Source organism: Xenopus tropicalis, chromosome 3, assembly GCF_000004195.4.
Source record: "Xenopus tropicalis strain Nigerian chromosome 3, UCB_Xtro_10.0, whole genome shotgun sequence".
NCBI classification, from domain to species: Eukaryota; Metazoa; Chordata; class Amphibia; order Anura; family Pipidae; genus Xenopus; species Xenopus tropicalis.
The window spans coordinates 91,091,787-91,115,920 of record NC_030679.2 but is presented as its reverse complement, the minus strand read 5'-3'; the positions used below and the strand labels follow the sequence as shown (position 1 = coordinate 91,115,920).

Below are 24,134 nucleotides of genomic sequence, written 5' to 3'. Positions count from 1 at the left end.
CCTTAAATGGGGAATATGAAGTGGTGGAGCTGAACTTTGCATCATCCATTCAGTGCAGTGACAGGATTCAAATGCTTAACAGGGAAATTATGGGTGGCCCGATGCTACCTGAAAGGGTAGAAAGCATATATTCATATTGCACAGGTTATAAACCTGACCTTGAGAACACATATGAACAGCTTCCTTTAACTGGACTCAAAACCCAAAATAGGAGGCATGACGAGATCTCCAGTTTCTCAGAGAATTGCAAAACTTCCAGCTGTGATCAAGGGTCAAGTCGAACACTCAAAGACACGGTCACTGAAAATCCTTATGAGAAAGCACGCATACCCACATCATCACAGGGTAATGTGTATGAGGTGGTTGAGAGAGGCGTTTCAAAACTGGCTGTAAAAAAGCAGACTGCAGCACAGAAGGTAAGTCCAGGTAACAGGCCCTAAGGCCTTCCCATCCTTACCTACTGTACATTGTAGTTCACTGCCAGGCACTGTAAGATAAACTTACTGTAAGATGAGCTAAGCAATGTTTTATGTGTCTCAGGGTTGGGTCTATGCCATTACATGTACACATTATCTCCTAATCCTGAAAGGAAAGGGATCATCTATAAGCATTTGGCTGGCCTGTATCATCAGAAAAGCAATAAGATGATTGCTTTCAGGTGGCTGAAAAAAAACTAATCACTGATTGGTTGCCCTGGGTTACTGCCTAGGTGCAAATCTGCACCGTGTTTATAAATGAGCCCCAAATGAGTCATTATGGGTGGGCAAGCAGTAGTTGTACTAGAAATAGGCACTAGAGTGGACTTAATGTCAGCTCAATGGCAGTTGAAATGCATGATTTCCTTCTCAGTATCAGGCTCAGGTATTTTTTTGACCCTAGAGGACAAATTTACTAAAGTTTTCTAAAAAGTCAAATTTGTAAAAATGCTGTAACGTCAAACATATTCTACTACTAAGTTTTTGGTTTATTTCTTCTGTTGATGCGTTTATTCGGTTATTGTTACCTTATAGTAAACCATTCACAAAAAACCTGAAAACCTGAGGTATATAAATTAACATAAACATAATTATATCCAGAAATTTATAGTACAGTCCCTTTGTAATAGACCATGCTTTCAACTTCCCCCAAATTAGTTTTTGTATATATGAACACCATCTTCTAAGCCAGTGATCCCCAACCTACTGTATATGTTGCTATGTACAGTATAGGTGTTTTTTTTTTAATTCCTTGGCTTAGAGGTTGCATAAGTTTTGGTTGCATAAAAACCATGTGTACTGCCTCCTTTAGGCTGTCAGTCAACATAAGGGCTACCAAATTACAATTCCAATCAAATTTGGTACCCCCAGAAATCCAGAAATGTTTTTTATGCTTGTATTGCTCCCTAACTCTATACATTTGAATGTGGTTCTCAGGTAAAAAATATTGGGAACCTCTAAGCAATCACAATAGCCAAATTGAAGGGTTTATACATATATATATGCATATATATATATATATATAAAGCTGAAATCAACTATGAGAAAGTTTACAGTATAATATCATATTCAATGTATTGGTAAAACAAGATTTCTTATACATTCCTTACTCTTTATTTTGCAGAATGAAAAACAGAAAAGATTCTTTTTTGCAGACAAGAAGAAATAAAACATACAATGAACCTGAGATTAATGTGTGTGGTGTCAGGACTCCGCGTGTTTATATGAAGAAGAAAGGTGTTGTCTATGTTCAGCTTACTTTATTAACAAGGAGCAACACTCAAATATGAGACACCCCACTTCTATGTTGGCATTGACCATTTTACATATAGATGGCGCAAACTGTATTTAGGCTTTCAAATTAAATTAGTAACATTGCTGCCTCTGGTAGTAATTTGTCAGAGGCAGCAATTAGATGCCTCTCTAATTTAAGAGCTGCTTTCCCCTTATGATAACTGTAAATTTGTCTCTTTTGGCGCAGAAGGCAAAACTGCATTTGTTTTCACTAAAAATGAAGCTCCAAACTGTGCTGGGCCTAGGGTTGGGGGAACCCAAAGCAAATGCCCCCTGCACCCGACCACTCCTCTCCTCTGCTTCAACCAAGTGAAAGAAGCAAAATAGTTACATGGCTCCCCTTGTCCCAAATGAGGCGAGCGTAGGCAATATCTGAAGGGTAGCAGCTGCCCCAGAAACATCCCTAATTTTATCATAATTTTTTGCCTTGAAATAATTGCTGAGATGTTGTTCCAAGTTGTGTTATATCAAAAGAAATAAGAACTCTATCTGTATTATGGGTTTTATATGTAAATACATTTCTAGATAAGCTACTACATTTAGCATTAATTTTTATCTCACATATTCACAGTTATAATGATTTTGTTTAAAACATTCCTTAAAAAGAGATTTGTCGAATATTACAACGACTAAGAAAGAAACATTAATTCTTCCTCCAAACATCTCCCTTTAAATTAACTCACTCATGGGACATGTACTTTTTAGGCTTTGTCAAAATCTCTATGGCCTCTCATTAGGTGTTTGTTTTTTCTATAAACTAAAAATGATGGAGTAGGGGCAGCAGAAAGTTTAGTGCAGCTATGTATAGTGAATTGTCTGTGTCGGAAGGAATGAACAGGCATGCATATAAGCGTAAATCATTTTCTGTAAGGCAAATAAGTTAACTCTCAAACAGTCATTTGTCATTCAAAGCACATTTTTGATTTTCCATTACCACTTTTGTATAAGCAATGGGAATGTAAAATTGCTTCTCTAGTTGGTAATTTGAATACAAATAAATACATAAGAATAAGTTGATATAAAATTAATCCACACTGTCATACAGTACTAAAAAAAACATTTTTCAGTGGGATTATACTTACAATAGAGAGGTGCTTTCACCAGGGTAAGACTGTGCTCAGTTACGAAGACTGGAAGACTATGCTCATAAAACATTTGAAAAATATAACACTGCTTGTGCTGGAAGGGGTAAAATGTGTATTTCTGCAGCACCTGACAGATTAATTAAGGCATTTCTTCAACTAAAAATATAAACTCTGAACAGGTATTCTTCAAGGGTTACTTTACATTTACTCAGAAACATTCTGTTTTGTTATTCAGTCTAACATCCCTTTATAGCACGCTATTTCCCTATGTCTCTATATGGCTATGGCATATGGGGTTGCCTCTTGCTCTGGACTTTCAGTACATCTCTACCTGATCCCTTTAATTTGTTGCTTGCAGTTCCTGACAACCTCTGTCTGTACCATTTGGTTTCTTGCAGTTGTCAGCCTACTACTGGTTCTACTTAAACAGTGGGGGAGAGCTCAACCCTTGAGCTTGTGCACTTGTGGAAGTGTTGGGTGCTTTTCCAGAAGATCACTCTCCTGCAGAATGGTCAATAAAACAGTAAAACACATCCAGTAGCACACCAAAAAATTGCAAAGTTAAAAAGGGGTGTTTATTTAGCCCATATACACATATCAAGCCTTATAAAGGGCCCAGATTGGGCCCAAAATGTTGCCCTGGATTTGTTCTACTACTGGTTCTAGTGTGAATACCCAAAGTCAAGTGGAGGTGCCACTGCAGAAAGCCCAGGTCTCCAAAAAGCCTTTGAACACCAATACTGGTGGGTAACTCCTGCTTCTCTTAAGTGACAGCTGGTGGGCCCCTTTATATATACAAATGCTGGCAGAAACGTTACATGCTGTGCTTAGCAACAGTGGAATATGTCAAAAAACAGCATTGGTCAAATCACCACAATCGACCCTAACTATGAGAAATACACTGCCTACAGCCCAAGTAGCTGTAATGGGAGGACCTCAGCTAAGAAATGCTCATGCAAAGGCTGTCCTACTGGCAGCCCAGTGGCCAAGTGATTTTTATGGCTCCCCAGTCTTCTCAAGGGTTTAACAGAATTCTGTATATTATATATTTTTATTATATTCGAGCACAAGATATGGGAAATAAGTAGCCCACTACATGTAAAGCTGTACAGCACAGCATTATGCAATATATTAAAAATATTTTTTTTTATTAACCTATACATCATTTTAAAGACATTTCTACAGAAGAAAGGGGGGAATCACACAGAATATACATGTATTTTTCTTGCTTTTAATTTGTCTTTGGTGTCCTTGTAGGAAGAGATTTTTATATTCAATTACATTTCCTAAATTAAAATTAGAAGTTGCATCAAAACATATTTTCTTTTGTGTACGTTTAGCAATGTATGCTACTGTCAGCCTTGAGGACCACTCAATGAAGAAATCCAACATTATTGTGGTGTGGTGACAGAACATTTCTGTCCATGATCATTTAATTGCACTGTATCAAAATAAAAAATTTTGGGGGGAAGCAAAGCTTTTTTTCCAAAAAAAAATCAAGGCTTTTTTATCAATCTCATTTCACAAGGGGACAAAAGATAATACCACACAAGGAGGTCACTGCTAGGCAGCAGTTCTTTCTTCCCTGGATTGACACCATCTGTATTCCCTCTGCAGAAGCCCCTTGTAAATATTACTTTAAGGCAGTTATATATCCAATAGTGATGTTGTATTTAATTTTCCTTTCCAACCAATGCACAAGTTTTACTACTGGATGCAATACTAAGCAAAGAGGATAGCAGGTAATGAACAGGTGGATGCTACATGGGACTGCAGCAAGTCACAGAATAATTTTCAAATCAGGGCTGGAACTAGCGGTAGGCAGAAGAGGCACCTGCCTAGGGCGCTGTGATTGGGGGGCGCCAGGCAGAAACCTCTCCTGCCTACCCCTAGACGCTCTTCCTTCTCTTGCCCCCACTGGTTGTCATTACAAGGTGGGGGCACAGCACAAGCACAAGGAGGGGAGGTGCAGGGGCGAGGTGGCCGACCAGGTTGCCTAGGGCATGGCCCACCCCTGTTTCAAATGAAAAACATTTCAAATAAAATACACACTGTGACAGCTGCCACAGAAATACTCTGGAAACCCTCTACCTTCTGTCACATTGGTTAGAACTTAAGAACTTAATGAAACATTGTAGAAAAGTGTGATAACAGCATTTTTTTTCCTCTTTAATTGCTCCATAAATGGACCAATGGATCAAAGGGAAGTTCTAGTGGAGATATACATAAATGCAGCTTTGATATGAAAGGCACCATAGTAGTTTTTATGTGAGAAGCTACAAAGCTACAAAAGCACAGTCATTAAAAAGTCCACTTATGTATCACGTTCCAGTGCTTTTTATCCTCATTGTGCCCCTAGTTTGGAGTGAGCTTCTGTCGCCCATTCTAGCCCTTATAACCTTTCTTGTACATATTAAACTTCCACTTAATTCCATTAAACTGTGAACAGATTTGTATTGCCTTGCTGAAAAATGCACACACTGTGCTCAAAAGCCACTAAAATATTGGAGTGGAGTTGGAGTTCATAACAGCTATCAAGTCATTTGCATACCTATTTCTTAATGTTTTCATACGTTCCAGCTTGTCTGTAAAATTGTCAGTGATGAAAGACAAGGGCTCCGAAGTATTATAGAAAAGAGAAGATAGCACAAAGCACCACATATTCTCATGTTTTTTGTGGTATAGGTACATATATATATATAGAGAGAGAACATTAATCTCAATTGACAAAATATGGCTTCCTGTGCTTTCCTAAAATGGATTTTAAATCTGAATTCTTGCAGGACATGCTATACTTCGTCAAGAAAAAGCCCTTTGGAAAAAATACTTGTTCCAAATCACTGGTGCTAATTATACTTACCAGGAAAAAAAGGAATCCTGTTAAATGAAGATTGCATTAAATGTGATGTCACACGGCTGCATGTTTTCTTCTGCAGCAAGACTGCACTTAGATGTGTTCATATTGTCATTTCCTATTTTCCACTTCTTTATCCATTCAGCAAATAAGGCCTATAATCCCCTTCTGTTCAAATTCTAGATCTTCTGTTCTTCTTTTTTTGCATCAATATAATTAATAAAAATTGAAGGAATAAAAAAGACAGCAAGAAAACGCATCCTCAAATTTCGGAAAAAGATTCCTGATGCAAGGTCAGCTTCATCTCAGCAGATGGAGCTCTTTTGTTTATGTATTTGCACAGTAAGAGAGGCCAGGGCCTGGAGATGCCTGAGATTCAGCAGTTATGAACCAGCAAAACCTTCCAATTGCTAAATCTTCATATTCGTATATGAAAAGTACTGCAATAGAAGAAGAGAACATTTTTAGTGTTATATCATTAAACAGAACTGCAGGTCATTAGGGCAGTTAATAATAATAAGTTTACACTGCTCAACCTTGTCCTATGCTATACTGAGATAAGTTCCTAGCACGATCTTTCAAGACATAAATCTTTTCTTTGACAGCAGATTCCCCAGTCAGAACCTAACTGGCATAGCCAGTATTGGACTGGGATGCTAGGGGCCCACCAGAAAACCTTAGACCATGGGCCCACTCTCCAAACCTTTTTTCACCATACTCAATCTCTTTATTCTCCTAGTCCTTTCTTTACATACTATATAATTATTATTCTATCTATTCAGCCTCTTTGTTCCCATACAGAAACAGAGACTGAATATGAAATAGGCCAAATGGTTAGAAGTAGGAGGGCCCACTGACACCTGGGCCCACCGGGAGTTTTCCCTGGTATCCTGGTGGGCCAATTCAACACTCGGCATAGCTACCGTAATTATGTTATTGTATAATTATAACTATATATATATGTATATGATGAAAAAGCATGAACTATTTTAAAGTAGCAGTTAACCTTCATAATAAAATCTGTATCTGTAATCTTTCTCCATTAAACAAGCATTTTTTCAATATATATACATTACCAAAAATAAATAGTTTAGAAGAAATTAACTCACAAGGACCGCAATAAGCCAATAAGATCTTTCTGATGCAGGGGATCAGTCCTCCTAAGTGAGTTTGGGCACAGCCTGCTTCAAGCACTGATGCACCTGCCTTGTGCCTCCTTGATCATATATATATTTATTCACTGGAGCACATTAGTTCTTGAAGCAGGCTGAGCCCAAACTGCATGCGACCAGGGCTGGATTTCAAATTTGGGCGCCCCTAGGCCGCCCCCCATTCGTGCCCCGCCCCCCGCGCATATGCAAACAAACCCACCTCCCCCCGTGCCGCGCCGACGCAATCGCGCATGCGCGGGCATTTAAACTCCCATACAGAGCAGTGGGGAGAAGTTCCCATTGCTCTGTATGGGAGCGAAATGTCGCAATTTTGTTGCGACAGGGGGTCATGCCGCCCCTAAATTTGCATAAAATGATCAGTGTATCCCCAATTTTGTATTCACTGCTTTCATAACTTGTTTATATGCACAGCGCAACGCAACAAATAGGGAACAAAAAGTCAGAACTTTCTCTGCTACCTTTTGCTGTTCTTTTGTTTGGGGTTGGTTTTCCAAAAGATAGTCTGCACATTTTTTTAAATATGGATTTACCTGAGAAAATCTGGAGCTTTGGAAATCATGTTCTCAAAATCTGCAAATGCCAGTTTGCCGTCCCCATCCATATCAGCTTCTTCAATAACCTTCTCACAGACCAGATTCACCTCCTCTTCCTCGAGCTCTTCTCTTGTCAGTTTGTTCAGGGTTTTCTCCAGATCTGATTTACAAATGAAGTTGTCAGTGTTGAAATCTGGAGGAAAAAAAAAAACAACAACACCACACTGAATAGTTATACATATTGTCTGACATTTATAATGTATTGATATACAGGTACAAGAAAATTGAGAATACAAATATGCTGCCATTCCTTAACAAAGCTAAATTGATATAATAATATGAACAAGCATACAGTGTCCTATACATAGCAGTATAGAACATTAATATATATATTGAAGCATGTAAAAGTGGCACATCTAATTGATGTTATTTAATATCAGAATCAGTAACAATCATAAAACCTGCACATAATGTTTCAGACTGTGCAGATAAGTGCCTAATTATTACTTAGCTCTGTGTCATTACCATAAATTTTAAATGCGTAGATAGCCTTAAGCTCCCGGGGAGCCATTTCACTCATCACAGAGAACATATCCACAAAGTCATTGAAACTGAGGTTTCCTTCTCCATCTTCAGAGAAAGACTGCACAATTCTCTCCTTAAAAGGATTTTCCTGAAAAAAGAGAATGTTTTTTTTAAACTTAGCATCACTGAAACAATATTACTACTCTAGTACCAATGGGGCCTTTCATACAAGACCTTCTAATTTATTGCTCTAGCTAATCAGATTTCCTACTTATATATGATTATTGTTATGGACATTATAGCCAAACACAGTGACAGTGTGGTTAGCATTGTTGACTAGCAGCATTAGGGGTCCTAAAATGCCAGCCAGGGCATATGTAATAAGTCTGTAGGTTCTCTCTGTGTCTGGATGAGTTTCTTTCAGGTATGTACTCAAGTTTCCTTCCACACAAAACTATCCCCCCCCCCCAGTTTGACCTGAGCTTATACAGTTCAATAGAAAGTTGCAGTTGCATAAACACTTTCTGAACTTCCGTAAATTAAAGAGAACCTGTCACCCAGACATAAAAACTGTATAATAAAAGTTGTTTTTAAATTTAAAATGAAACCCATATTCTTTTTTTTTTTATTAATACATCCATACCCATTATAAAGGCATTTAAAAATCCCAGATGTCAATCATCTATTGCCTTCCCTGCCTCTATGCCTTACAGGCAGGGCAGACAGTTACTTTTTCCATTAAGCACTTTCTTTCCCCCTCCCTCTTATAGTGGGCCTTAATAACAGTGCCCACAAAATGGCACCTGCCGGCTGGCTGTGATTGTGTAATTCCAAGACTGAAGGAAACAAGATTAAGTTTATTTTTCTTGACAAACACAATAGAAACTAATTTTGAATTATTTTGTAGGGTGACAAGTCCACTTTGATGGATGAATTGACGTTTTTACACAGACATACCTTATTCCACAGACGGACCCATACAATGCATTTAGGGCCAATGTTAATAATAGTTAAAAAAATCTAAAAATATAGGAAGGCTGGTATTTTTTTTTCCAGAAAAGGTGGCACCCTATATGCACATCATACAACCCTTGGAGAAGTCAATGGCATTAGGGAAATAATGATCCATTCTTGGAATTGTAAGCATTTAAGGAAATTAGATGGAAATAATGGAATATCAAATCACACACTCCAGTCATTGGGTATGGAGCACAGGAAATTTGGCGCATGGGAGATTTAAAGAGCTATGAAATCTCTTGCATGTCTTCAACACTCATGATCAAATTTTGCTTTGTCTGGATAGCATTCTGTCCCTAAAGTCCTGCTACCCTAGGTCTGGGCCTTTGTGGTCTTCCCACAAATTTGGGCCTGGAACCAGATTATCTCCCTGACTCTTATTTGGGTCAACAAAAGAGCTGCAATCTTTTTTAATGAAAAATAAAAGCTTTCCTGGCATTAATCTCTGTCACCTTTCTTACCATTTTTACCAGCAAACATAGCCAACAAGTAAACTGCAGCTTAGTTAATACATATATCCACAGAAACCTTGTTTTCTCTCCTGAGTGTTAATTTTCCGCTTGATTAAACAGGCAGATTTTCCAGCTGGTCTCCATAATTACGTAAACTGTCAGAAAGCTAAATGTTGCATAGCGATGCTAATTGTCATCCCTAGGGAAACAGTGGACTGCAGTTAGTGCCATTGGCTATGTCTATGAAGATTCTCATTCATCCAGGTCATGATATATAGTATCTGGAAGAATTAAGTCTAAAACAGCTGGACTTAATTCTACCAGATGCTAATAGCTATCTTACTTACCTTCACAGTGCACTGCAGGGAGGGTGCTCATTATTGTCACACAAAGAAACCATAAATACACTCTCTTTATTTTAATACTATACTTTATATTCTATAAAGAATAGAAAATAAACATCTGTAACTTAATTTTGATAAGTGCCCACCCTCCTCTTCACAATCTTGTACTAGACTAGCTGCAACTAATACAGTCCAGTCTTTCTCAAAAGGATACTATGACATGTTTACTCCCCTTTTCATACTCCTGTTAATTTTTTTTACCGAAGCTAACACTTTCTTAAAGTGACCCATGGCAGAAGGGAAATGAATGGAGAGCAGCCACAATTTGTGGCAGGGGTTTTGTCATCATTTGGGTATGGCCAGGGTAGATTAGGGTTTGACTTTGCACACAATGGAAATTTTCCTCTGCTGGGGCCCCATTTTTGTTTGCCAGCTTGAATCAGTAATATGTCCAAAATGTTGATGTGATCATGGCCTAAGTAGAAATATATATTAAAAGCCCAGGAATGGTGCATGGTTAACATAACATAATTAGTAAGCCCAAACAAACCGCACTCACAGGACTTGTATGAAGCAAAAGAATGGTGTTTAATTCAGCGTTTTGGCTTAGACTCAAGCCGTCTTCAGGACACACCTCCTTAGACTCAAGCCGTCTTCAGGACGGCTTCAGGTATGTCCTGAAGACGGCTTGAGTTTAAGCCGAAACATTGAATTAAACACCATTTTTTTGTTTCATACAAGTCCTGTGAGTGCGGTTTGTTTGGGAGAGCCCTGATAACTTAGTAGTATGAGCCCCATTATAACTGATTGTGACACTGCTGACCACTATGTGACATTAGCCATAGACAATTTAAAAAAACAAATTTGCTTAGGTCTCTAACGCACCTATGTTAGTTTGTAATCCTGTTTTATTGCGAATAAATATAAAAAATGAAAAGCATAAATCCATAACACCTTGATTCATGTTAAAACATATTAGTTTAAATCTGTCACACCATGATCCATGTTAAAAATCATATTAGTGTAGAAGCAAAAAGACATCCTTTTTGTGCCATCAAATTTGTGCAATTAGTTTATTGGCATCAAAACCCACACCAATGATCTGACCCTACAGAGAAGGTTAATGAATTACCCTTTGCACTCTTTCAAGTGAATTATTGTAACTCGTTCTTTGGAAGTCTGCCATTTACAAAGTCTGCATACAGGCCCGGATTTGTGGAAAGGCCACAAAGGCCCGGGCCTAGGGCGGCAGAAGTTTAGGGGCGGCATGCCGCTCTGCCGCAAGAAAATTTTTAAATTTGGCTCCCATACAGAGCAGTTGGGACCTCTCCCCACTGCTCCGTATGGGAGTTTAAAGGAGGGTTTGCGCATGCGCACTGGGGGAGCGGGCGCGTTTGCGCATGCACACGGGGTGGCATTCGCGCATGTGCACGGGGTGGCATTCGCGCATGCGCACTGGGGGCCGCGTTCGTGCATGCGCAGAGGGGGACAGCCACAGGGGCGGCCTCGGGGCGCCTCACAGAGAAATCCGGCCCTGTCTGCATAACTACAGTACCAAGGTATGTTGTGCTTACCACAAGCTCTGGCATGTTAATTATTAGCTGCATTGGCAGTTTGACATCTGGGTCATCTGTATAATCCATTGGCACAATGTTAGGTGCCAGCTCATAGAATCTCCCGTGTAACCTACAAATATCACAAAAAGTAAAGACTACCTTTAACAGATTATAATGAAAATATAGGAATGTTAAAATTACATATAATGGTTAATATGGTTCTACATTTCTATTTACCGTATATACTTGAGTATAAGCCGAGGTACCTAATTTTACCTAAGAAAACTGGAAAAACTTATTGACTCGAGTATAAGCCTAGGGTGGGAAATGCAGCAGCTACTGCTAAGTTTTAATAATCAAAATAAATACCAATAAAATTACATTAATTGAGGCATCAGTGGGGTATATGTTTCTCAATATTTATTTCAAAGAAAAACAGTAAACTAGCTCTGTAAGTGGAGAAGAGGGTCAACAAAAACAATATGAGTACTACCCCACGCTCATTGCACATTGGCAAACTGGCAGCAGACCCAGTCCCGGAGGAGATGTAAGGGGAAATAAGTATTGCTAGTGGGAGCCTAGGCCAGGGCACTGGAGGGTCTGGTTGCAGGTGGCCTAATTTGCACACAAAGGAGAGAGGGTGCTAGTCTAGAGGGACCCATGGCACCCGACTCGAGTATAAGCTGAGGGTGACTTTTTCAGCACATTTTGGGTGCTGAAAAACTAGGCTTATACTCGAGTATATACAGTAATTATGAAGTTATTGTCACACCATTGCCTTATACATACAATACTAATAAAATATATATACAATACCAACACAATAACTTCATTGAGTCTTGTTGGGCCAGACAGAACTGTGCATGGGGCAAATACATTAGCAGGGAATTGTATTGAATAGGTCTGAACTTCCGGTATGGGGCTGGTTATTATCAGGGGCACAATTTGCTGTAGGCATTCTATAAATCGTTAAACATCGTTCAATTTAAGGAATGCCTTCAGGACACATTTGGTTTTATCTGCATTATTAAAACAATAGTGACTTTGATTTAAAATAAATCAAGAAACATAATGCCATCTATATTTGCAAAAATAGTACAAAGGCAAAAGGTCATACATGCATGAGAATTGCAATGGTTTTTTTTTTACTCAAAATGCAGGGGTTTTCCCCAGAATTCCAGCTTCATAGCAGATTTTGAAAATTTCCCCATGTCTGTATGCCTTGTGCTGTAAACATTGATGCAACTCATCAAAGAAACGTGAGAAAATTGGATGTAGGTGCAAATTATAATTAGTATGTAAGTTGCAAGTACCTTTGTGAATAGCATTTAAATACTTGCAATTTTGCACTTGTGTTCTTAATGAGCCCTCCGGATCTGTAAGGCAATATCAATTAATCCTTTCTAACCTACAAAATCTTGCCAGATACCCAGCTATATCTAACATAAAAACAGTACAGGCGTGGGACCTGTTATGCAGAATGCTCGGGGTTTTCCAGATAAGGGGTCTTTCAGTAATTTGGATATCCATACGTCATGTCTACTAAAAAATCATTTAAACACTGATTAAACCCAATAAGGTTGTTTTGCCTCCAATAAGGATTAATAATATCTTAGTTGGGATCAAGTTCAAGATACTGTTTTATTATTAGAAAAAAAAGCAAACACATTTTAAAAAACTGAATTATTTGCATAAAATGCCATCTATGGGAGATAGGTTAATAATAAGGCTAATGACACATGGGTCATTTTGTCCAGATAGATAGAAATGCTACAAGGGTGTTGTAAAACAAACTGCATTTTTATAGTTTATAACTATAGTTTATAGTGAGGCAACAGGCTTGTTGTTGTATGGCCATTTATTTGTGGTTACAAATACACCATACAAACCATTTATTAATTAGAAGTGTTGGACATGACCGGTCAAGCACAATAAAATGACTGGGGAATGCTTAGTCAGCCCCCATCTGTAGCAGCCATCATTATTCTTTTTTAATGCTTTCATCTGTTATTTCACATGCAAGTGATAGGACTTTGGAGTGATACATTATCTTGCCAAGCTGATAAATGTCCATATTAAGGGGATCCTATGTATGCTATGTTGGTCAGATCATAGTAAAATACAGCATAATATGGCTACAGCAAATGACTTTACAATTAGAGTAATTATAGAAGGGAGAGACCTGCATTTATGTGTTTGGGGGCCAGGGGGAACCTGGCGAGGGAGCCTGTGATGGGAAAGTTTATGGGTGACCTGCGATTTACTCTTCTGGGCTTTGACTGAATACTTTAAAGGAATACTGTCATGGGAAAATATGTTTTTTTCAAAATGCATAATTTAATAGAGCGTCTCTAGCAGAATCCTGCATTGAAATATGTTTTTTAAAAACACAGATTTTTTAATATTTAATTTTGAAATTTCACATGGGGCTAGCCATATTCTTTATTTCCCAGGGTGCCACAACCATGTGACCTGTGCTCTGAAAAACTTCAGTCACACTTTACTACTGCACTGCAAGTTGCACTGCTCCCAGCAACCGATCAGCAGAACAAAGGGAAGGTAGCAAGATAGCAGCTCCCACTATCAGAATAACACTCAATAGTAAGAAATCCAAGTCTGGCTTGGGACTCCTCCAGTTACATGGGAGTAGGGGAAACAATAGGTTATCAGTTCTAATGTGTTGTGTTGGCTCTTTCTGAAAGCTCAGACTCAGGCACAATGCACTGAGATGGCGCCTACACACCAATATTCCAATTAAAAAAATACATTTGTTGGTTCAAGAATAAAATTTTAAATGGTATAGTGAATTATTTGCAATGTAAACAGTGTAATGTAGAAATACAACATAAAGTACACCATAAAAATCATGACAGTATCCCTTTAACTGGGGTTTTAACTGCATATTTAGGTAATATGACTCTTGTCAGCAAAAATTATAGAATCACAATACACATACTTAAATGGAAGCAAGTTCATGAGTGGGAGATCTTTACCTTCAAACATTATTTTGTTTGTCCCACTCTGTGGTACATAAAGGTTAAGCTTTAATCTATAGTGTGCATGGCTTGTTATTTTTTTTTTGTCTCCTACAAAGGTACACAGTTAATTTATAGCCATTTGTTTAATGTCCCCTTCCTAATGCCTTCTTAAATGGATTAATGATGTCCAAATTTTTGTGTCAGTAATTATCTGCTTAATGATCCTAAAGCAGTAGGGGATGGGAATCCCTTAGGTTGGGTGGTAAGGTTCGCTGATTGGTATCGTGGTGGTTCAATAAAGTAATGGTTAGTTCTGCATTCATATAGACCAAAAAGCAAAAAATATTTTAAATATCCATGTCTATACTTGCATATATGGGTAATTATATGAATCAGCAGACCCAAACTAACAATCTGGATATTCTAACAAATGCCAGAGAAGCTACAAGCAAGCTGCCATAGACCCTTTTAACTGGGCCTGTGGCAGGTTGTTTTGGTCTTATTGTAATGCAATGCTCAAAGTACATTCTTATGGTCGTTCTGGCTAGTTTCCACCTTCTGAAAAAAACGTAATGGGGGTATTGACAGAAGTGAAAGGCCTGCAAAGAGTATGGATGATAACGTAAGGAGGCAGATTGGACAAAGATAGGACGAGTAGGGCTGAGATATAAAAGATTATGGGTAAACTGAGAGTGGAGTTTGGTGTAATTCTGGAGGTGTAGCTGGGGTGGCCAGTGCAGAATAATAGTGATTTACAACTTTAATATCTATCCTTGCCTAGTGTTTTATTGGCTAGACCAATGAAATACTAGCCAGGTGACAACCCTAGCCCTGGGGCCACCAGGTCAGCAGTCTTCCTGAAGAGTGCTGCCAATATTTTTCTATACATTTGCAGCCATTTCATAAGATAAAGGTGTCCCTGACTAAATGCTGAAACTTCACTGGGAAGCCTGGCCAAGTGTCAGACTTTTAAGTGGGACTGGAACTGACAAAAGTTTGATAACCACTGTACAAGACTAATGCCTAATATGTGATGTAAAATGCTGTGTAAAATGACACTTTACTCCAGTTATGTAACTTTTATGGTTTGTTTTTTTAAACTGACACCTTTTGCCAGAATGTAAAACTTGGCTTCACATCTGCATAAAATAACTAGATAGTTAAATACATAGTTTAACACAGCATAGCAGGGCATTTTTTTTACTCATTAATAAATATGGAGCTGACAACAATGTTTTCAACATTACATTGATGATTCATATTTATGACACTATTTTTTTGTGTATGTCATTATTATTCTCGAAATAATGGCCTCATCACACATACACTGTAATTGGAGATATTAGTAAAGTTAATATACTAAAAGTGTTCTCCTGATTATTTTTGCTTAACAGACTATTTAGCCATGTAGTGCATACTACAAAATACTCACCGGAGAATTTCTTTTCGTGTAAAGAAGGTGCAGTCCTAAAGAGAAGAAGAAATTTTATTGAATGGGAAAGCACAGATCATTAAATACCAAACAATTAATCTCTTTAATGTAGCAATTATTCACAAGGGGGTCGAAATAGCTCTCATGAATGGCTTTGCTAGCTCTGCATTTTAAATATGTGATGTGGTCTTTCAGAAAGGAGAATGGATTATCCCGGAATATGCCTTATGAAATCGTGCATTTACCAATGATTAGGGTACATGCATAATCTACAGATTGGAGTTGAGACACAGAGCACAGGTTGGCAGGCAGAAAAAAACAGGTAACGGGACAGCAGGCAGTATGGCGGTGGCATACGGACGGCAGAGGATGGTAGATAAGACCCTGGAACCCTGGGTGACTACAAATATCCATCCTGATCTATGTGTTACTTTGCTTTGGTTTTACTAGTACTCTCAGCATTTATTCACACAGGGTTTTGGATATGATTGACAATAGTAGTTGTAGGTTAACATTTATTCAGGAAAAATGCAATATAGGCTGCTTACAGACTGGAAAACTGAGGGTGAGATTTGTTATCAAGCAGGAGCTTTTCTCTGCTCTTTGAAAAGTGCTAGAAGAAGGAACAACCAACCTTCTCCCTTTCTTCTTAAACAGTTCTGTCACATCTTTGTTCCCCCATTCCTGAACTGCTTAACCACAGCTGTCTGCAAACAGTTCAGCAAACCCTCAGCTTTTTGAAAGCTCCTCCCTCTTTGTTAAGTAGATCTTTCCTTCCTCTCGCTCCCATATAGCCTAAATTCCCAGTATTTGCAGACAACCAGCTATTGCAGTGGGACATGAATTAGTCCTGATGCAGGGAATTTAAAGAGGCAGACACTCACAAGGCTAAGGATGGCAGATCTACCTCTGAATGGTGTCCCTTTATAGCAAACTTTGGTTAGGAGTTTTATTTATCACCGCTTGTTCACTTTGCTAGGGGTTGACCAAGAGAAACCCCCCACAATGCTATTGCTGACATTAGCTGGCCCAACGCAACTGTATGCACTTAAAACATTTCAGGGCTTCCAATATTTATAAATTTGATATACAGGTCTGCCCATAGTCTAGCACTGTTTGTTCATCAGACATAGTAGTTTCCAAGCTTAAAGCAACTAGCATTATGTGAGGAGGGCTATAACTATTTAACAGTATTAATAAAGACAGACAGCTGTGACCCTAGAAGGGCAATGTTGCTTCAAGGGTTTGAAAAAGGCAAACATGTCAAGCAAGGAAGGTTAAGCCTGTCAACAAGCTCTAACAAAGAGGGTAAATCTTTAATACCACTAATGACTGGGGCACTGTAAAAACTGTATTCACATGAGCACAAGGGTACAGCTAGAAGACTAAAATATGCCTTGCTGGGTGCTATATACACCAATGTTATCTCTCTAAATCAAGACTGGTTGAGGTAAAATCTCTGCATTCAACTTTCATCAGAATCATGCAGCTGATAATGTCCCAAATTATTTTGTGCTTCATTTTTCCCTCAGCAATTTAAAATATAGACATAGTACTCTATGTTTTGTTTGATGGACAAAGAGGCATAACAATAAGGGCAACAGATCCAGGGGCTGCTAGGGGACCATAGTATGTAGAAGGCCCTCTGAGGTCACCACTATATAGTCACTAAAGGTGACCATACACGGCCCAATTCTAGGTGCTGATATCAGTCCTTTAGACAGATTCGGCAGCTTATCTGCCTGTGTATGGGCATGAACGATGGGCCTGGCTGACTGAAATATCTGGCCTGAAATTGGCCAGATCCCGCTCAGGCAGGTTTGATTTTTCTGTTGGATCGGGGACTGCATCGGCTTGTTGGCCCCAGGGCTAAATGAGTGAATTAGCCCAATAGATTGCCAAACGAGTGGATCTTACCATGTATGACCACCTTAAGACCAATAATGCATGGGTGTGCCTTTCCAAAAATGCCAATACATGCACCGATATTATTGTACGAAACAAGGTTTCGTACGATATTCAGTGTGGACCTCCAGTTGGACAGTCCTTATATAAGAGATAAATTCACTACAAAAGCATAACCAGGAAGAGCAAGAGAGTGGCATCAACCTTCAGAGAGCACCCTGTTCTAACTTATATGCATATAATTTAATGGCTGATGAAATATTATCTGCCAAAATTTAGGAAACCCTGGGCACTGTGCTATTACATATATTACATATATATATTTCATTGTTTTGTCACCTTTGTCTAGATGCTAAATGCATAAGCACAGAATTAAATAGATTTAGGGTTACTTATGTACGCAGCGCTGTACAGTAGAATTCATTAATACAGACAGGGGGGTTAAAGATAATGGATAAATACAAAGTACAACAATAAATACAAATACAAGGTACAGTTGCAATAAGAGTCAGAAACACAAGATGAAGGAGGTCCCTGCCCCGTAGAGCTTACAATCTATATGGGAGGGTAACTAACAGACACAAATAGGCAAATATAAGTGCTATAGGTCACAGTGTGTGACATTACAGTATAAGTGCCAGTTTCCAGATCAGGTGCTGGGCGAGTGCTCCATAAGGTAGTCTTTAAGTTTAATTTTAAAAAGACTGAGGGAGGATTCTCTCCGGAGGACATCAGGGAGGGAATTCCAAATGTTTTCCCATTGAAAGTAAGTAAAGATGGGTCGTCAAGTATAAGTGTGAGTCACAATACAGCAAGCTCTCATTTCCTGCCAATGCAATATCAGTGCATCCTAGCACATTTATGAACTTAATCTAGTTCAGCATTTACAGTGTATATGTGTATAAGCGTATGTTTATCTTCATGTTTACATTATTTATACAAGTACTGCATACTGTGGTAATGTGGTAATGTGGTAATTCAGGCAATAATACTGAAATCATCCTACAGTCAGTCAATTCTTTAGGCAGTTTGATAGATTTGGATTCAAGCTGGCCTGTCCATACAAAAAAGAAAGTTATGCACTGCTTGCAATAGTCATATTTGGGATTTCATCAGTTGATCCATTATACTTTCTTTGAGATCTAACAGTTCAGCCCACTAAGTCAAACAAGCAGAACAAACAATGTGGCCAAACAGAATGCAATTCTCTTGTAAATTACTAGGCAGTTACCAGAGTGCAAAACACATTTACAAATGTATGCTGTGAACTGCCAATTCTGTATATATTTATTTAAATATCCTGATGACGATCCTGTGGGGACTGAAACGCGTTGATATGGGTACTGAATAAACTGGCTAGTGATATATACAGATTTGATGCCGTGAGTGCTATCAGTGACTGCATTTATATATATATATATATATATATATATATATATATATATATATATATATAAAAATATATACAGGTATGAGATCAGTTATACAGAAACTCATTTTCCAGAAGTCCATCTCCCATAGACTCTATTTTAATCAAATTATTCAAATTTTTTCTCTATAATAATACCTTGTACATTATCCCAACTAAGACATAACTAATCCTTACTGGAAGTAAAACAATCCTGTTGGGTTTATGTAATACTTAAATTATTTTTAGTTGACTGAAAGTATGGTGAACCAAATTACAGAAGGACCCATTATCCAGGAAACAGGTCCCATTCTTGTATATATATATATATATATATATATATATTTGTGTGTGTATATATATATATGTATATAATATACAAGATAAATCTCTTTTTCTTCAGTTTTGTACATATAAAGGTTTTTATATCCTTCTCAGCTTCTCAGAAACATTCTTTGCCTAAACACAAGCCTTGAGAATTAGAGGCCAGGTGCATGGGTATTACTGGGGATGTTTTGGGTTGCACATATGGCATAGGAGCAGAGAGTCCTGCTCAGGTCCAACCAGGGGTACCAAGGCTCAGAGAGTCCTGCGCAGGCCCAACCAAGTTCTGGTTGTTAGTACAGTGTAACAAATACCTTATTATGTCCTTCACTACCGCACAAGAATGACGGTATGTACTATAGTATTAGATACATTCTGTTATAAAGGTAGTTATGTGCCAAGGCTGTCAGAAATGCCATTAGTGCTGCATAATTCGCTTTCTACCTTGTTTTCTTGTTAATAATCACAAGGCCCTGAGCTCAGCCTCAAAGACCATATCCATTAGTACAGTATACACTAGTTTTTGTGTATCATGCAAAATAAAGCTAAAAGACGCTAAGGTTGAAACAGTTCACTTTAGAAGTAACCGTATCACGAACACACACATATTTATACATGCATAATAACATATACACATATTAAATGACCCTATCTACATGTACACACAGACACACACAAACAACCACATGAAGCCCCTCTATGTAAATACTTATTTGTTCCCATATACGTTTGTTTATGTAGACACTTTCATAGGCATGCAGTGACATTTACTACCAAACCCACAGGGAAGAAGAGCTATGTATCTGGAACACATTTGCAGGCTTCCTTACCTGGTATGCATCTAGCTGTTCATCAGTAAATATTGTTTGCTTATTGCCCATGATAGATGAGGGATCCTGGTTCTCCTGAAATGCATCACACAGGGAGGGGCAGGAGCGCTTTCTAGTTTATGCATTGGCATTTACACGCAGGCAGCAGAAGCAAGAAGGAACCCAGGCTGCATTAGGATCTGACTGATTCAGTCCTGGGTTGGACAGTGCAGTGCAGAGTAGTGTCAGGAATGATGAAGCATCTCCGAGGGAGAAGGCCACAGCTGGTCCCTGATCTCAGCCTGGAGCAGTAAAGGCTGCGGCTAATCCTTACTGATGCAAATTCCAGTGTGAGCAGCCTGCAGTCTCCAGGATGTCTGCTCATGTTCTACTTGTCCTGTCAATGCATCAGTAGGGACAAGACACTCCCTCTATAATGTCAGATCCCAACTGTTCCACACATTGCCACTAGATGCTGCACAGGCCAACATGGTTGCATAACCTGCCCAAACAGCTAGCACATACTGCTACTGAAGATATTCACAGCTTGACTACAGCATTTTCACTATATTTTCTAAATTAAGATAATGTAAATGAAAACTTCAGTATTCAGTATTAAGAGCAATGAAACATGTGGTGACAGCATCCTAATTTCTCATATTTTAGGTTGTAGAAATGTGGTAATTATGGCATATAAGCAACTACCACTGAAAGATGCTGACTATTTATTCTAGCAGCTGTTAAAATAAAATGAAAATGTATAGAATTCTTGTACAGCTATTAGCAGAAACAAAACATCTACTAATAGCTGTAAAAGGCTCCAGAAAAAGGAATCCAGAAATGTTCATTTTCCTTTAACAACTGTCAGATTCAGCATTTCATTTACTCTAGGGCATATACATTTTTCTATTTAATGAAGTAGACCATTTGGTGCCTACAGTATTTTTATTTATTTAGCACAATAATTTTATGCCCTGCGTTTCTGTCAAGTAAAATCAGTATAATATATTTTGGAATGAATGCAATGACAAGGAACTTAGTTCTGCTGGAATTATCTTTGCACATTGTATTAAGATATGAAGAAAGTCTCAAAGGAAACAAATTACAGGCTACACCATAAATATGTGATTCTCCTGGCCTGCATCAATCACATGCTGTCAAGGATGTACATTGCTATTGGACCCACACAGTGCTGCCACTGCACAGAGTAGGAGAAGCAGTTCATATGAGCTGCTCCTCATCTCATATCTTGGTATGTTTTGTCTTGTCAACAGATTTGATTATATCATACAATGCATTACAGTATAATGATTTGCAAATGAGCAGAACCTATGTTTTAGGCTCATTTGGGCAGGTGATGGAATTGATTAATTGAATGAGGAGGTTCATGCCTGTGGCAAAACATACATACCTAAACTATGAATGTGATCTTAAGGGTTACTGCTCCATGTTGCATTACCATTAGGATATTCTATTGCTAAAACATACCATTTAATACACTATCCAAGCCGGTATATAGAGCAATGTTTACTTTTACTCTTTTTTTATAATCTCTTTCAACAACAAAAATATATTTAATTTATTCTTTATTTACAGTTATCTTTATTTACAGTATGTAGCACCAGTACATTTGCACAGTACTTTACTATTTATTATTTTAGAGAATTTGCAGAATGTAAATTATTATTACACTTGTTATATAAGTCTGATATACAGGATTATACATCTTTACCTTCACAGTATCTGATTATTGAACAGTTTCAGGCTTATAACAGATGTAATGGAGTGGGAGTAGAATAACTCACACCAGATCCCAAGGGTTTAATGTGTCCAGGCAACCAGAATTCACCATGACCTAAGTTACATCCAATAAATCAAGTATTTGATTCAACCCATGTGGCATTTTATGACAGATTAGGTGCAGTACCTGAAAGACAAATCTAAAAACACAAAATCTATTCTGTTTGACTTGCTGTGCTAATAGAACACTGCCAGTGCCATTTTTTGTATGAGGCAAGCTTAAAACCATGCCACATGTGACAGTTTTCCATGGGCAGCAAAAAGCCACTCCTGGTAGGTTTTATAGCTGAATTTCAGTCTCTTTTAATGAAAAATATACTGCAGAGAGAGCAATTGGTCCCCCTTGAACCTCATTGGGGTTATCTTGTTAAGCGGCATGGTTACGGCACCAGGGGCTGCAGCCTATTCAAGTAACTTTATTAATACAGTCCTGTCAATAGCCAGAGTAAATGTTTACATTAGTAGAGACAGTTGAATTTATAGGTGTAATACTCATAAGGGAAAATATTTGCAATTGCCCTTTTTTCTAACATGACATGTTGATTTAAATGTCAACTTTGCCCCCCAACATACATTCTCCTGGTCTAGTAGGTTATGTAAAGCCAGGAATTCAGTTAGGAGCTAATCCTTGTTCCTATACACCAGTCATTTACAGGTTGTGTCCGTTTTTGTTTACCATAAATGGGAGTGAAACTCACCTACCCACCACTACATAATGTTTATTTAATAAGGTTTCACGTTTCCTTTCTACTACTTCTAGTTGGCGTATTAAGTAATTGACCTCCCTTAAAACAAAAATGTTACTAGAAAGAAAATTTGGTGTACTCCTTCTTGCCCCCTCTTTGGAGACAAATAAAATCCATGGTACTAAAGGGTACTAGATTGGCTTATTACCACTGGCCTTGGATAGGGAAGCTAAGATTCTAAAGTGCTTGAATTTTAGAACTTCCATTACAGCAGGAGAGTGGCATTAGGTCTGACGTTGTAACTCAATTCTACTATATCATATGTGAGACAATCTCTTATATCACTTGAACTCTGGGGGATGGAAACAGGGCAGTTGAATAATTCATACACTTTAATGAAATTGCAGATCTGATCCCACAGATGTATTTCTTCCTGCGCTTAAAACCTAGACACTTATGTTAAAGTTCCTGAAAAGAATGGTCAAAAGATGTAAACACAATTAAAGAGCATGTGTCACTGTAAAAGCTAGATACACAGAACAGCTAATTTGTCTGAAATAGGTCAGGGGCTCTGCGACTTGTGAAAATTCAACCCAAGTGCTGAGTGGCTGTGGGCATCAGTATGCTTTATAAGGGAACTGTTCTTCATTTTGAATGGTGACAGTAGTTGCACAATAAGATGCATATTATTATCAAAGCTATTATAGGGTTAAAAGCAACATGTGTGACCCTCCTGTGTTAGTTACATCTGTGCTAAGCCCAATTTATGTAGCCCCATGTCCTAGTGACATACTGGTTATATCAGAGCTGTCAAACTCCCTATTTCTTTGGGAGTTAGGCCATTTTGAGGGCTCTTCCCTGTTCTCCCGTCCCCCAGCAGGATTCTCCAAATTTTTCTGAAGTCTCACAAAGTCCTGCGGTGAATTTCGAGCACGCATGTGCAGTAAGCAATCAGCAACGTAATTTGATGAATTGCACATGCGTGGGTAGAATTTTTCAGCTTCAGTGGCGATTTTGCTAATGTGTCTCTTCCAGGTATCTGGGAAGATTTTTGCGCGGCATTTCCCCCAGGTGGCAAACTTGTCACGTTGACAGCTCTGCTGATGCACCCATGCGCACATGGCACATTATTAGTATTATTATCATTATTATTAAGTATTTTTAAAGTGGCAAAAGTGCTGTACAATAAAAGAGTACACATCAATATATACATGTATAAATGGCTAACTGCTAATTAGTATGACTAAAAGCCCAAATATTATTATTTCTTCATGAGACATTTTTGTCGCTCCATCCCTGTGGTATGAGATCCTCACTGAATCATCACACTGGTAGGGTGGCAACCCTACAATCTGGTAGGAAATCTGCAGACTGGTAAAATCTTGCATTAGACTGCTCTAATTTGAAAAAGGGCTGAGGGGAGGTATGTAGGAGTCCTCCCCTTCCACACTGAACTGCTTTTTAACGCTCTAACTGTGAAACACA

At 38.3% G+C, this 24,134-nt stretch overlaps 1 protein-coding gene across 2 annotated transcripts in view; it reads right to left on the bottom strand.

Moving 5' to 3' along the window:
* Positions 1-3,407: 3,407 nt before the first annotated feature.
* The window catches only part of cib2 (calcium and integrin binding family member 2), a 22,028-nt gene continuing 1,301 nt past the window's right edge, over positions 3,408-24,134 (bottom strand). Inside the window, 6 exon segments of one of the 2 annotated variants that reach the window (NM_001079342.1) lie at positions 3,986-6,148; positions 7,411-7,606; positions 7,939-8,086; positions 11,326-11,437; positions 15,718-15,752; positions 20,185-20,300. In NM_001079342.1, coding sequence (NP_001072810.1) covers positions 6,127-6,148; positions 7,411-7,606; positions 7,939-8,086; positions 11,326-11,437; positions 15,718-15,752; positions 20,185-20,235 — 564 coding nt within the window. In that variant the 5' untranslated portion in view covers positions 20,236-20,300 and the 3' untranslated portion in view covers positions 3,986-6,126. 2 annotated transcript variants of the gene reach the window in all.